This window comes from Exophiala oligosperma (assembly GCF_000835515.1).
Source record: "Exophiala oligosperma strain CBS 72588 unplaced genomic scaffold supercont1.4, whole genome shotgun sequence".
Classification (NCBI taxonomy): Eukaryota; Fungi; Ascomycota; class Eurotiomycetes; order Chaetothyriales; family Herpotrichiellaceae; genus Exophiala; species Exophiala oligosperma.
Genome location: NW_015622821.1, coordinates 2,040,595 through 2,055,570, shown reverse-complemented (window position 1 = coordinate 2,055,570; position 14,976 = coordinate 2,040,595). Strand labels below are relative to the sequence as shown.

The window sequence follows — 14,976 nt, the reverse complement described above, 5'->3', positions numbered from 1 at the left end:
ACGTAATAATTCAATGCATCTTTCCGGTGGTCAAAGACAAGAGACACACTGGGGATGCGATGACCCATACAGAGGTGTCCCATGTCCAGACACATGGATAGGTATTTACCAGCACGGGAAAGCGGTCCGCTGGCTCAATATTTACCTTACTCGACCCTATTACTCCATGCGACTTGTGTGTTCGTATAGAGCTTGCAGGTGAAGAAAACTCGTTTGTTATTTTGATAGTAGAGTCCGAAACCTGCCCCTCACCTCCCTGCGATACTCTGATATTTTACTTACCTATCTCTGTCTCCTTTGTGTGTGAGTGTAACTGTGGTATATTTGTGTAACCGTAACAATGGCTTCCGAGACAAAAACAAGAGTGAGGCTACCCAATTCTCTGAACCATACCGAGTCCTACTTGTGTATGCCCAACTAACACGATTCCAAAGGAAAACAACTCTTTCGTCCTCCGTGGCATCAAAGATGTCCTGTTCGAAGACCGACCGGTCCCAAAACTCACGGGTCCCTACGACGTCCTCCTCCGGGTCAACTACACTGGCATCTGCGGTTCGGACGTGCACTACTGGCAACATGGGAGGATCGGACATTTCGTGGTGAACGACCCGATGGTGTTGGGACATGAATCCGCGGGCACGGTCGTGGAAGTCGGGTCGAGCGTGAGTAGCGTACAAAAGGGCGACAGGGTGGCCATGGAACCTGGCATCCCTTGCCGGAGGTGCGTGAGGTGTAAAGAAGGGAAATACAACTTGTGTTTCGACATGGCCTTCGCGGCGACTCCCCCCTACGACGGCACGTTGGCAAAATATTACGTCCTGCCGGAAGACTTTTGTTACAAGCTCCCCGAGAAGGTGAGCCTGGAGGAGGGGGCCCTGATGGAACCTCTGGCCGTCGCGGTTCACATCACCAAACAGTCCGGCTTGAAGCAAGGGGACACATGTGTGGTCTTCGGCGCGGGTCCCGTAGGTCTCTTGTGCTGCGCCGTCGCCAAGGCGTTTGGGGCCAAAAAGGTCGTGGCCGTCGACATCAATCGAGAACGACTGGATTTCGCCATGTCATTCGCCGCGGACGCGGCATTTGAACCTGGGAGGGTCTCGGCGGCGGAGAACGCCCAAAACCTGATCAAACACAACGACCTGGGTCGGGGCGCGGACGTGGCCATCGACGCCAGCGGAGCCGAACCCAGCGTCCAGACCGCCATCCACGTCCTACGCATGGGAGGTAGTTACGTCCAAGGTGGCATGGGCCGGGACGAGATCACGTTCCCCATCATGGCGGCGTGCACAAAGGAGTTGACGGTCAAGGGGAGCTTCAGGTACGGTTCGGGTGACTACGAGACCGCCGTCAACCTGGTGAGCAGCGGGAAGGTCGACGTCAAGAAATTGATCAGCCGGAAAGTCAGCTTCGAGGACGCCGAAAAGGCCTTTGAGGACGTCAAAAACGGCAAGGCCATCAAGGTCTTGATCGAGGGACCTAAATAGTTAGGTGATTGTATGTAATGAATTGACAAAACAAGAAATAAGAAAAAAGTCTCCGACATGATATGATGATATCTTGACGCTACTTCGATTCTATCTTGTCTCGATGTCCGTCCTTGACGCTTTTCGCTTCTGAACTGCCGTCATGGAATGTTGCCACTATACCTAGGTATTACGGATGGTATCCGGGCCAAAACCTTGGATCGAGACTCTCTTGTCCCTACCTAGGTATATCTTTTTTGCACATATCCGCCTTGCCTTTTAAGCACATACTGTACCAAGATCACTACTTACAGCTTTGCCCTGACGGGACCAGAACCAGAAGACATCGAGTCCAAGTCTACAAATCTCTTGTACTCTTCCAAACATTCCGGGTTGACGGCCGTGCCTCCTATCTTGGGGACACGTCCAGACACAATGTCCTTGACCACGTTTTCGATCTTTTTCCCGTTGGCCGTGTAGGGGATGTCGGCGACCTGGAGGGTATACGACGGCACGTGTCTGGCGCTTAGTTCGGTCTTGATGGCCGTCTTGATTCGGTTCTCGAGGTCCTTCGTCAGAGGTTTCTGAGTGGCGAGTTTGAGAAACAACAAGACCCTTTCGTCCGTGTCGTGGTCCCGTCTTTGACCTACGGCTATGCAATCGAGCACCTCATCGAATTTGTCCACTATGCCGTACAGTTCGGCTGTGCCAAATCGGATACCTGGCAGACCAAAGGTGAGAGTTAGCATTGATTTACTGTCAGAAACTCCACGTCGGTCGTGGTTATTGTGGGAAAGTGAGGTTTCTTCCTTACCTCCCGGATTCAATACTCCATCACTTCTACCATGAATGATGAAACCCTGAGTACTGGGATTCTTGCTGATAAAATCACCATGGCACCACACGCCGGGAAACTGGTCAAAGTATGCTTTTCGATATTTCTCCATGCCATCCTCGCCCCAAAATGTGACGGGCATGCTGAAAAACGGTTTCGTGATTACGAGATCTCCCTTTTCCCCGGTATCTTCGATGTTTTTGCCGTCAAGGTCCCAAACTTCCACGGCCATTCCTAGACATTTCGTCGCCAATTCTCCGGCGTAGAAAGGTCTCATCATTGAACCATTCACAACTTTTCGAGAAGTCTAGTTAGTGTATTTGAGGTTTGCGTGTGGTACGAGAAGAAGAAGAGAGAGGTTGAGGGAGAATAGAACGTACTAGCGCTCACGAGATCTGTACCGCCTGAACTGCTAAAGGTTGCAACATGCCTTGGAAATTTCTGATAAAACCATTCCGACAATTCAACCGAGAGTGGTGACCCAGTGACTAATGTGAGATAGAGGTTGTCGAGATTGGGCATGGTACCCAAACCGTGTTGTTTGAGTGCTGCGAGGAATTTTGGACTCGTACCCCATTCAGTCACCCTAAACACAGGCCCTGCATTAGATATGCACTGATGTGTCGATTCCAGGATGAGATATTTATGTCACTCACCCTTGCTCTGATAACAGTTGTACTTGGTATTCGGGACTTGGATGTGAAGGACTTCCATCGTACATGACTATTCGAGCACCAGTGCTGAGTCCGGCCACTAGGTAATTCCACATCATCCAGCCGGTCTAAGAACTAAGGGTCAGTCGAGAGGCACATGTAGCTGGATACTTGCCACTTACAGTAGTATATTGATAGTATACCGAATTTGGGCCCATGTCTTTGATGAGCATCAGGTCTTTTTTCTGCTGTAGAAGAGCAGCACCACCCGCATGACATATACCTGGAAACCCGTCAGTATTTGAGGTGCGTATACACATACACACACATGTATGTATGTATTGTGAACAGCACGCACATTTTGGTGGACCCGTGGTTCCAGATCTAAATACGGACGCTTATCAGCCGGTCCGTCCTCTAACCACCATCAAGCAGCGATATAGATACTTACGAATACAAAATGTAAACGGGATAATCGAATTCGACTTGCTCATAAACCAATTCTCTTCGTGGTGCTTGTAGGAACGTATCCAGGGATACTCTTCTCAAATGTCAACAACCATGGGATCTATCACTTACTTGGGGGGGGGTCAAGTCCAGCATCAACACTTACAAATCTTTGCCCTGCCACAGTCGACCCTTTGTCACAACAACCTTTTTCAAATCGCCACCTGCGGATTGTAGGCTTCGAACCACAGAGCTGACTTTCCCACGGAGATCCTGGTTACGACCACCGTAGAGCACTTCAGAGTCCACAAAGACTAACTTCGGCTTGATCTGGAGATACCTCTCCGTGATCCCCTTCTGACCCATATCAGGAGCCGTGGACGAAAATATGGCCCCCACGGCGGCCGATGCCAAAAGAACGAGTAGGACTTCTGGCGAATTCGTCATGACGGCTACAGAAGAAGAAGAAGAGGCAACCTAGTCAGCCTTCGTCTGTACCTTCTTTTATTTTGATTGTATCTAAACAGAAAAAAAGGACGTACCTGCTACACGATCACCTTTGCGAATGCCCGCATGTCTGAATGCACTGACGTATCTCTCCACTTCGGCCCTCAATTGCACCCACGAGAGATGCCTCCATTCAGTGCCACCCTCGCGACACGCCGACACGGCGATGGCGTCAGGGTGCACGGCGAGACCCGTGGCGAGCATGTTCTCGGCGTAGTTCAGCCGAGCACCAGGAAACCATTGAGGTCGTGGCCACATGGATTCGAGACCGATGGCGGTCGATGTAGGTGGTTCGCTGTACACGATGCCGCAGTATTTCCAGACCTCCGCCGAAAAGGTTTCGAGCTCGTCGACAGACCACCGATGAAGGTCATCGTACGTCTTCAGATTCAACCCGTACTTCAAACTCATCTGTCGTCGGAATACGTCCACCTGGCTGAACTCGGGAGCCCGATGCTCCCACAAGGGCTTTTGTGACGGTGTCGCCATAGTAGATCTATCGTCGACTTTTGCTCTATACGCCAATCGTCATTCAACTCTCGCTACTACAACAAACACACAGATCAGTCTCATCTATTGCTTTGACAAAAGTCCACAAGGTAGATAGACGTGCGAACGTAGTGACCAAGACGCAAGGCTCTCCCTTGGGTGAAATTAAAGTGGGTCTGGGGTTCCGGCCGAATGGAGACAGACACTATTCCGTGCGTGGGACCCAAAACGAGGCCCGGCCGGCATGACATGGGGATGGGACGGGGTAGTTTGTGGTTCACGACCGATCCTTGGAGACTTAAGAGGATAAAAGACATCTTCCATGGCTGAGTAATTAACGACGCCTTTTGCATGTGTCCTGCTGATGAGACTCCACGAGATGCACGACGAACACCTACCCACGACCCAGGTAATGTATAAGAAAGGCGTATCAGTAGATTGACTTGATATAGGTACCTATTGAGATCAACATTCATCAAACATTACTTCGCAAAATAGAGTGTTCTCTCTCCCTCTTGCAAGATCTCACTCATCAAACCAAAGTTTGGCCTGTGATATTCCATTCCACCTTGCTGATTCCATTATTGCCCATGAGCCAGAGTGTCGAGAGATTCTCGCCAGTCCAGGCAAAGTTCTGGACGGTGTAGTTGGTCTGAATACGCATGATAAGTTGACCAACATCGTCAATCACATCAACACCGTGTCCCGAGCCAGTGAGGACGAGACCTTCCTTGCTGACCTTCAATCCATCAGGAACCCAATCTTGCGCGAGATAGAATGATCTCTTATTCGAAACTCTTGTGCCATTGTTCGTAACATCAAACGCGTAGATTGTGCGTGGTGCGGTCGTATTGAACTGAGTACCATCACCTCCATAGCCAGGTGCTATTGTGCCATAGACGGCTCCTGTGTCGGAGATGTATAGCGTTTGACCATCAGGGCTGAAGGCGATTCCGTTGGGTTGCATGAGCGTGTCGTCAATGAGGAACACTGCACCTGTAGCTGGGTCAAACCGGTAGCTTGCAGCTGGCAGTTGCGGTGCAGTATCAGTCAGAGCATTGAAGTAACTGTAGTCTGGATCCGTGAAGAAGATATCTCTCGTGGTTGGATGAACCACCACATCATCCATGTTATTGAAATAGAATCCGAAATAATTGTTCAACAGCACAGTTGACTTGTTTGTGGCAGGGTCAACCGTTCGCAGTGAGACCCTTTGCTCAGTTCCTCCCAGCTCGTCAATGCCGCCGCTTGCAGCAAAGAGCAGTTCACCATTGCGGAAGGTACCGCCGTTGGGTGCATATATGGGTGGGTTGGGGGTGTAGTTGCTCAAGGTTGGCGGATTTTGGTTGAGATCAACGACGAGTTGAGGCAAGACGCCTGTTGGTGGAGCCAGTTGAGAAATAAATAGCAGGTTCTGCTTGGGCGCATAGATTGGAGCTTCGTGCACGGCACTCGAGACAGGGAACATAAACTCATAGCTTGGGCTGTCTCCGAGATATTGCAAGCCGCGCTCTCGGTCAAAGACGACAAAGTCGGCAGGTCCCAGAAGGTCCCAAGTGGATGCATTGCCAACACTGGTATTGCGGTAATCGTAGTCGGCCTTATTGTTCGAGATGGACCGATTGAAGTGGTAGGGTAGAACAGCGCTCTGGAGGATGTTAGAGTAACTCAATAAAATTCTCTTTGCTGATACTTACATATTTGTTCACGCAGACAACACTGCCATTAGAACCACATTTCTCCACGATAGGCTGGGTCACACCAGCCGGCTGGACTTGCGCAAACGCGGAAACCGCCAGAGAAAGGCTTAAAACAGCTGTAGAGGTCTTCATCACGGCTGTACAATTGCTTTATGAGGAAGATTGAAAAAGTGAAGAGCGAGACCATCACTACAGCATGCCATCCTTTTGAGTCCTGCATCTTGCTGCGGGGTGGGAAAGATTTCTCTCTTGGCTACCTGCACGTCATGAGGAGAAAGAGTGCATTTTCGTTTGTCATACCTCGTGTCGGCAACTGTTCTTGTCGGAGGATCGAAAAAGACCAGTAGAAAGCCGTGTCGATCATGGATTGCTGCAATAATTCTGGGGAAAAAGGTGTGGGAGGTAGCGAAAGGGATCTGCGGTGCATAACTTTACACGGTGTTATGACACCGTGCTGTTCCTGATACTGTGGAGATGATCAGAAGTTTGCGGAGAAGCCTGTAAATCCCCAATTGCCGGTCGGCATGAGGCCGTTTTGAGGCCGTATATATAGCCTATGAGTGTAGAATTGAGACCAGACTTGGCTAGAAGGTAGTTTGTAGAAAACTGCTGCAGATAACAAAGTCTAACGCCTTGCCTGAAGTCCCGTAGCGTCTTCAATTCCAGTTTTTGTGCTGGTTGCAGGATTCAGCGATTCGCCAACTATATTGGCAATGACCTTGGCCTTCGCACTAGCCTTGGTCACTCGGTCGTCAAACTCCGTTACTGCTTCGTCTGAATTATCTCGTGCCACGGTTGTACCGTCGGTAACGTATTGCAGGCCATCGACGTGCCTTCGGAGGCGTGTAGTGTTCGAGAGCCGGGGAAGAGCCGTCACACTCTCGTCTAATTTTTGAGCAGCACCGGACCTCGGAGCTTCCATAGATTCTTGTTGTGATATTGGTGGCGTAGAGTCTGCTCCTGACGGTTGTTGCAGAAATCTGCTTTGCCAAACAAGGGCTCGTCCATGAAGTTTGCCGAGTTCAATCGCCTTCTCGTATCCCTTCTCGATGCCAAAAACCTTACCTTCAATCATGCCAACATATCTGCTGTCGGCTACTCCAGCATCATAGCCTTCCTTGTAATAGTCGTTCTCGAGTTCGAGTAATTCATCAAAAGGATCAGAGGCCATCGTGGAATGAAGATTTACTCAAAAGGTAATGGGCATCCCTATGTAGCTGATCTCAGGAGCTAAGAAGGCCGCTACAACTCGCTGAGACCTTGATTGATCGCGACAACGATATGGAATGTTCGAGTAGAGTCCATGTAGCGAAGAGAGAAAACGATGCCTAGAGAAAAATGCAGACGGACATGGGTTGGAGTCTCGATGATGACTAAGATGCATGAGGCTGCGGGGGATTTTTGACTCAGTGCGGATATGACACAAAAAGGGCGATTCAATTGCGCTTTACACAGCACGAGGCGTCTAGATAATTCAACGTGGGCTATTGACACTCTGGATTTTGTTGTGTTCAATAGACAATCACAGAATAGACAGAGTAATTCATCGCCGTCCACGCCCACCATGGGCTCCCAAAAGATTCTTCCACAAGAGGGGCAGAGAAATATTCTGATCACATCTGCTTTACCCTACGTGAACAATGTAAGTCTTCTGCGACAGAGTGAGACGCTTTCACTGACATTCGCCGAAGGTACCGCATCTCGGAAACATCGTGGGTAGCGTGCTCAGTGCCGATGTCTTTTCCAGATACAACAAAGCCCGCGGACGACCGACCCTTTTCGTATGCGGAACCGATGAATACGGCACAGCTACAGAAACGAAGGCTTTAGAAGAAGGTGTTACTCCAGAAGAATTGTGTGCGAAGTACAACAAGATTCATACCGAGATATACGAATGGTTTGAGCTGGGCTTTGACATCTTTGGCCGAACGCCAACCAAACAGCACACAGAAATCGCTCAGGATATCTTCTTGAAGCTTCACGCCAACGGCCATCTCACTGAGCATATCAACAGCCAGCCTTTCTGCGAGAAACATGGCAAGTTTTTGGCAGATCGCTTCGTCGAAGGCACTTGCCCGAAATGCGGTTACGATGACGCCCGCGGAGATCAATGTGACAAGTGTGGTAACCTGCTTGACCCTCTTGACCTTATCAACCCCCGCTGCAAGCTAGATGGTGCGACTCCTGTAACAAAAGAGACCAAACACACATATCTCCGATTAGACGAATTGCAACCAAAAATTGAAGAGTGGTCGAAGAACTCCATTGAAAAGGGTGCATGGTCAAGAAGTGCGAGAATAATCACTGAATCATGGCTAAAGCAAGGCCTCAAAGAAAGAGGCATTACTCGGGATCTGGCCTGGGGTGTCCCAGTACCACTGCCAGGCTACGAACACAAAGTGTTATATGTGTGGTTCGAGGCTTGCATAGGCTATCCATCCATAACGGCGAACTACACCGAAGAATGGCAAAAATGGTGGAAGAATCCCGAGAACGTACAGCTTTATCAATTCATGGGCAAGGACAATGTTCCCTTCCATTCGGTCATTTTCCCTGGATGCCAGATGGGCACGCGCGAGCAATGGACCCAGTTACATCATCTTTCCTCGACGGAATACCTCAATTACGAGAATGGAAAATTCAGCAAGAGCCGCGGAATTGGTGTTTTCGGAAACAATGCAAGAGAGACTGGAGTACCTGCAGATGTTTGGAGATATTACCTACTTAAGAACCGCCCAGAGTCCGGTGATACCCAATTCGAATGGCGGTCGTTCATCGATGGAAACAACTCAGAGCTTCTCGCCAAGCTGGGAAACTTTGTCAATCGAGTTATCAAGCTTGTTAACTCTCCCAAGGCTTACTCTGGTGTCCTGCCAGACTTTGATGCGCACAACCTACCGTCGTCATTCAAGCAGCACTTGGATGATGTCACAGATCTTGTGAAGCAGTATCTGACCGAAATGGAAGCCGTCCATCTTCGAAATGGTGTTCTGATTGCTATGAAAGTGGCGGAGGCAGGCAATGGTCTCATTCAAGCACATAGACTTGACAACGCCCTGGTAGCCAGCGATCCCACACTAGCCGCAGCAGTAGTTGGCACCGTGATCAACCTGATCTATCTCTGCTCTGCCATCTTCGAACCTTATCTTCCGGCCACGTGTGCATCAATCCGCAAACAATTGAATGTCGACTTCCTGCAGATCCCGTCCGAACAGGACATTGAAGGCGGCTGGCTACCAACATATATCAAACCTGGCCACAAAATCGGAAAAGCAGAGTACCTCTTCACAAAGATCGATGAAAAGAAGGCCGATGAGTGGCGAGAACATTTTGGTGGAAATCAAGCTGAACGGGAGAAAAAGAAAAAAGCAGAGGCCGAACTGGCCGCCAAGAAAGCCGCAGACAAAGAAAAGAAGAAGGCGAAGAAGGCTGCTCAGAAGACCACTAAAACTACAGGTGGTGAGGGTGTGGAAAGTTCCGCGAAAGGTGGTGCAGAAGGCAAAGAACGGATCAACAGTGCGCCTGGAATTGGTGAAGATGCAGCAGTCCAGAAAGTCGCGGACGGAGTCGCACAAATCACTCTGCCGTCGTCCTAGACTATTCTAATGTTGACCATCGACGCTCGGTTTGTGGGAATCTTTGAACCAAAAGTGTCGATCTACCACGCGACGGAAGATACTGGATGGCGGGAGAATGATGAACGTGTATACTCGGCCCTCAACGGCTATGTTCCATTTGCATCGGTCAAAGGCTGGTGCCTCGTGGCCACTGAGGTTAAAGCAAAAGCTGAACCAAGAGTCAAAGATACTCGGATTTGGGCAGCAATACACACGTAGAGCATAGAGCATCTAAATGTTGAGACGATGAAGACTTCTTGTTCGAGTGCTTGAATGTTATTTATTGCTCTGCCGTAGTACGTTGTGGCATATTTACTCCGCCGCAATTATCGGCCCTTCTGTAAGTCGAATTTCGAAGTGAACCGCGTTAAAATCATCGCGTCCGCCTTCGACATTAGCTGCCTGTCTACTGTCCCTTGGCCGCGCTCGAGAAGAGAACTCCCTCCAAAGCCAATTCCCGAGCGACAGAATCGTACCATAGAGGTTCGTCTGAAGTCGATAGACCTCTGGAACCATGTCAGGCCTCTTTGGTGCCGCGGCCACAACAACTGCTCCGTCCAGCACAACCGGAGACGTCTCGAAGGATGTCGCTCTTGTACAACCTCCTGAAGACAGTATATCTGATCTTCAATTCTCTCCACAAGGCGACTTCCTAGCCGTATCATCATGGGACAAGAAGGTGCGAATATACCAGGTCAACGAGCAAGGGCAAAGCGAAGGGAAAGCCGCAATGGATTTCGATGCGCCAGTACTCAACTGCGCCTGGTCTGAGGTAAGTCGTACAGACCTAAGATCGCACAAGTCTCCTACTAAACAAGCATACAGGACGGTCAGAAAGTGGCAGGCTGCGGTGCAGACAAGACGTTTCGACTCCTTGACTTGGGCTCGGGCAACATGACCCCTCAGACTCTCGTTGCGCACGAACAACCCATACGCTCCTGTTGCTTCGCCACCATCAACAATTCGCCTATTCTTGTTACTGGCTCCTGGGACAAGACAGTGAAATACTGGGACTTCAGATCACAAAATCCCGTCGCAACACTACAATGTCAAGAGCGAGTCTACACGATGGACGTCAAGAACAAGTTATTGGTCATCGGGACTGCAGACAGATACATCAACATCGTCGACCTCAACTCCCCCGAGAAATTCTACAAATCGATGCAATCACCGTTGAAATTTCAGACGCGGGTCGTGAGCTGCTTCACGGATGCTACTGGCTTCGCTGTTGGCAGTATCGAGGGCCGCTGTGCGATTCAATACGTGGAGGAGAAGGATGCCTCGAATAATTTCAGCTTTAAATGTCACAGAGACAACCCGAATGCGACCGGACCCAACCGCGACGTTGCCAATGTATACGCTGTGAATGCCATCTCGTTCCACCCTGTTCACGGAACCTTCTCGACGGCCGGCAGTGACGGTACGTTCCACTTCTGGGACGGTAACGCGAAGCACAGATTGAAAGGATACCCGAATGTCGGAGCACCCATCACGGCAACGGCATTCAATAGGCAAGGCAGTGTATTCGCGTATGCGGTATGTTACGACTGGAGCCAAGGATATCAGAAAAACACGCAACAGATGCCGTGCAAGATTATGCTACACGGTGTCCAGCCAGATGAGGTCAAGCCGAGACCGGGCGGCAAGAAACGATAGACTCGTGAGGGAGAAACTTTACGCAACGGCAAGGGGACGAAGGCACATGGCGGGCATGGTCATGAAATCATGGGTCGGAGAACGTCGAGGTGATACAGTCACTCCGACAATGCACGTGTGTCATTTCTACTAAGCATGGACATCGCTTCCGACTTGAAGTGTGGTGCAATACTGCACTTTTAAAAGAACTTTGATACATTTTTACCCGGATTGGCTCTGTGGCACTTATGCCTGGATATGAGAGGAATGAGCACTGAGTTCGAAGATGAGATGATCGACTTGAGGGCTGAAATGATCATCGCAGTCATGAAGAAGACGTCTCGTCCCGAAAAGACACAAGAGTGGAAGTCTATTATTACGAAGCTGGTCCGTCCCAGCGATAGTTGTTGTATGCGCTTTGGACCGGGCATTGTAAAACTTCATACGGAGTACCTAAGTTACCCATAGGGGCTTGGTCAAAAAAAAGCCAACAGTGAGAATGAAATAATGATACCCTTGAATCACTTCCCCCGAGTCATGACCGTCAAGAACAAGTAACAGCTTATCATTAGATATCCGTTAGTGAGGCCACGATGACGGAACCAATACGCTTGGAAGAGGGGATATCATGTACAAAAAGTCATACTTCTATAAGCTGCGAAGAAAAAGAAACTACCTAGAATAGTGTGAAGGAACCTGATGCTGATGGGAATGAAAAATGGAAAGAAGAAAATAAGAAAAGTTCAAAGACGTGTCCCCGAGCCCAAGCTATGTCGTCGTCGTCGTTGTTGATGCGCTGCCAATAATAGTCAATGTCTCGCTTCGTCAGGCTGAAAAAGAAAAAGTACGGAGTACAGTATAGAGCTTGCTCATTGTGCATAACGCCATCCATCCCTTGTTGTGCCCAAATTTTTCCTTCCCCCGCGCTCGAATGCCTGTTTGTTCCGCCTTTGTTTCGTATCACATGTTTTTTTTTTCTCGGTTGCTTGATCTTACATAGGTAGGCCTCGAAGAGCTTGTTTACCTTACCTAGGCAGGTTATCCCCTCCCGTGTCCCGTTCCTATCCTTCCTCGCCGCAAGAGAGACGTTACGTGCTGTATCGGCTGCCTTTCTCTTTCTTGTACCAGGAAGGGAATACTAGTTCATATCCATTCCGTCTTCGTCGTCTCCCTCGGTCTCGTCAGCCGTTTCGCTCGGGCGGTGGCTTCTTCGCCGATGTCTGTAGCTACCGCCGGCGCCAAACCCGTCGACGCAGACGTCGTCGAGTTCTTCACCACCAACAACTCTCCCCTCGGTGTCCACGACCTCACACAGTTCCATCAGACTCTGACGGCTGAGACTCCTGAAGCCTTCGGTGCGGACGACGCGGCCCCAGTTCATCAGGCAGAAGCGGGCCGCCCGAGCCTTGAGCCATTCTTCTTCGGTGCGTCCGGCGCGTTCCCAAATCACGGCGGCGTGTTCAATGTCGATCTCGCGCGAGAGTCGATTGACACACAAGAGACGCAACTTGGGCATGTCGTACAGGTTGGCCATGACGAGCATGCCCGCCACGTCGGTGAGGTCGCGACAGAATTCGGCGTGTGGGGCGATGCTGTCGGTGTACAAGTAGTATAGGAATGCCCGAACGACGGAATAAGGCTCGGGTATGTGCAGACGTGAGGTCTGATATTCGACCATTTTCGACGCGTAGAGGCGTCTGAAGTGGGGCCAGCGGGCTTGAAGGATCATCTTGTGGACAAAAATCGGGTGAGAAACATTGCTGTTGTCAGACACGAGCATTTGACTGCTAGTCGAATTGAGTGAGAACCTGCCCTGGGACCCGCTCTCGGAGACGTCATCGTCGTCAGTTGATTCAATGTTGGCCGTGATTACGAAGTCACTCATACTGGTCTCTGGAGGCTGGTCGAAGATGGCGGCGAAATCAGAGCCGAGGCCTGTTCCTCCGCCTAGGGAACTAGCGTGGACGGTCGGACGTTCAGAGGCAAGAATACGGTTCTGCTCGGATGAGAGAGTGCCGTCTTGCGTGCCCAGAAGACCGTATCTCTTGAGGTCCACAGCGAGGACCTCGCTCAGTTGAAGTTCTTGCCCTATAGCAGACGCGTCTTCGGTGGTAGATCCAAGAAGCCAGACTTTGGTCCCATCCTCGTTGATGGTGCAATAGTGCCATTTGTAATTTGGTTGGAACAACTCGGGACCTTCGACGAGGCGTTGCCATCTTAGCGAGTCCAGCTCCAGAGAAGACAAGTTACATTCACTGTGCCGTATCGTGGACGATGGTGTTACAAAGTCCAACAACGTTCCGGATGAGCACACATGGAAGTGTGTCCCGGATGACTGTAGCGGCACATGGGGTCCTGACACGAATTTGAGCGACGATATCGCGCCAGGCGCTGTAGGTTTCTCTCTACGAGACGAACGGATGTGAACGCTGCCCGAGTTTGCTGTGTATGTATCGACACGATCGGCTCTGTTTGGATGCAAGAAAGGATCCGATCGAGAGCCTGGAAGTCGTCCCATGGTGGAATAATGTTTTCCGGAACCAGAAAGGGCAGGGCTCCCCTTGAGATCCAACCACCATATTTCAGATGGACGCTCCATGTCTGCGCCGAGGCCGCCCAACACCCATAGTCTGCCACCCCAGATCCAGGCACTGTGATCAAATCGCTGGACAAAGCTCCAGGTCTTAGACCATGTCCATGTTTTCAGGTCAAGGTAGCAGATGTCGTCGAGGATGTAATTAGCTTCGCCTGTCAGACCACCGATGACGAATAATTTATCTTCGTAGACGACCGCTGCGTGGCGAGCGCGACCCTTGGGAATAGGCCCCTGAACTTCTGGTTGAGTCCAGTGATGGTCTTTGAGGTTTAGAATCACAACGTCGGACAAATACTCTCGATGTTCGTTCTCTCCGCCGTAGACAAGAAGTTTGTCACCTTGGTATAACGAGGCTGAATGGCCCATGCGAACTCCCGGAATATCTCCATAATTGTCGACTAGCGCCCAATTTAGCGTCTTCAGGTTCAGCCTCAGCACGTGATTGTACACTTCGTCTGTGAACTGGTCGAAGCCTCCAAAGGCGTAGATCTGCTCGTTACCACAGTATGTCACAGATGCGTTGACTAGACAAGCCGGCTTCTGGCCCGTTGTCTTGACAATTTTCGGTTTCGAGCCATCCTTTGATGACAGAGCATTCTTGGCGGGGCTGGTAGGCATCAGGTATGTGGATCCTGTCGGTGTGTTGCAACCAGAGACCGTCCTAGAAGTCGACGCGATGCTGTTAAAGAAACTCGTAGTTGCGGGTATCGGCGTTGGTTGGAAAATATGAGGTTGTGGCGTTGATGGTTGTGCCATTATAAGCAAGCAGGGGAGTCAGGAGTGGCTGCAACCCAAGCACGTTGAGAAATTGGCCACGCACCCAGCAAAGTTATCAAGAGAGGGCCAGGTGTCAAGCCATGAACATCGTACCCGTGTGTCAGCAATTTGAGAGACTTCCGAGCATGTAGTCTGCGTTCAGAAATGGTGCCCTTGATGAACGGAGAAAATGAAAGTCTGGAGGACAGATGAAGTTGAGTTTCGGATCGGGGAGAATAATTATCCGAGACACCTGACCTCACTAAGGTCCAAAGGGA

At 50.3% G+C, this 14,976-nt stretch overlaps 7 protein-coding genes across 7 annotated transcripts; 3 read left to right on the top strand and 4 right to left on the bottom strand.

Annotated features, from left to right (window-relative positions):
* Nucleotides 1-340: 340 nt before the first annotated feature.
* PV06_04840 (D-xylulose reductase A) lies at nt 341-1,484 on the top strand (the record flags this gene model as incomplete). Its single annotated transcript, XM_016405782.1, has 2 exons — nt 341-364; nt 435-1,484. The coding sequence occupies 2 exons, from the start codon at nt 341-343 to the stop codon at nt 1,482-1,484; spliced, it is 1,074 nt and encodes a 357-aa protein (XP_016263988.1).
* Nucleotides 1,485-1,659: 175 nt separating this feature from the next.
* PV06_04839 (acetoacetate-CoA ligase) lies at nt 1,660-4,394 on the bottom strand (the record flags this gene model as incomplete). The annotated part of the gene is made up of 9 exons (XM_016405781.1): nt 1,660-2,184; nt 2,278-2,592; nt 2,679-2,884; nt 2,955-3,079; nt 3,134-3,234; nt 3,310-3,335; nt 3,403-3,492; nt 3,565-3,850; nt 3,941-4,394. 9 exons carry the CDS (start codon nt 4,392-4,394, stop codon nt 1,772-1,774), a joined length of 2,016 nt encoding a protein of 671 aa, XP_016263987.1. The 3' UTR covers nt 1,660-1,771.
* A 532-nt stretch (nt 4,395-4,926) lies between these two features.
* On the bottom strand, nt 4,927-6,226 carry PV06_04838 (uncharacterized protein; the record flags this gene model as incomplete). Its single annotated transcript, XM_016405780.1, has 2 exons — nt 4,927-6,042; nt 6,092-6,226. 2 exons carry the CDS (start codon nt 6,224-6,226, stop codon nt 4,927-4,929), a joined length of 1,251 nt encoding a protein of 416 aa, XP_016263986.1.
* A 493-nt stretch (nt 6,227-6,719) lies between these two features.
* Nucleotides 6,720-7,265, bottom strand: PV06_04837 (uncharacterized protein; the record flags this gene model as incomplete). Its single annotated transcript, XM_016405779.1, has 1 exon — nt 6,720-7,265. The coding sequence occupies one exon, from the start codon at nt 7,263-7,265 to the stop codon at nt 6,720-6,722; it is 546 nt and encodes a 181-aa protein (XP_016263985.1).
* A 281-nt stretch (nt 7,266-7,546) lies between these two features.
* Nucleotides 7,547-10,018, top strand: PV06_04836 (methionine-tRNA ligase). Its single transcript, XM_016405778.1, has 2 exons — nt 7,547-7,736; nt 7,786-10,018. The coding sequence occupies exons 1-2, from the start codon at nt 7,659-7,661 to the stop codon at nt 9,688-9,690; spliced, it is 1,983 nt and encodes a 660-aa protein (XP_016263984.1). The 5' UTR covers nt 7,547-7,658; the 3' UTR covers nt 9,691-10,018.
* Nucleotides 9,997-11,880, top strand: PV06_04835 (uncharacterized protein). Its single transcript, XM_016405777.1, has 2 exons — nt 9,997-10,483; nt 10,537-11,880. The coding sequence occupies exons 1-2, from the start codon at nt 10,226-10,228 to the stop codon at nt 11,365-11,367; spliced, it is 1,089 nt and encodes a 362-aa protein (XP_016263983.1). The 5' UTR covers nt 9,997-10,225; the 3' UTR covers nt 11,368-11,880.
* An 86-nt stretch (nt 11,881-11,966) lies between these two features.
* Nucleotides 11,967-14,895, bottom strand: PV06_04834 (uncharacterized protein). Its single transcript, XM_016405776.1, has one exon. The coding sequence runs from the start codon at nt 14,696-14,698 to the stop codon at nt 12,485-12,487; it is 2,214 nt and encodes a 737-aa protein (XP_016263982.1). The 5' UTR covers nt 14,699-14,895; the 3' UTR covers nt 11,967-12,484.
* Between the last annotated feature and the right edge of the window lie 81 nt (nt 14,896-14,976).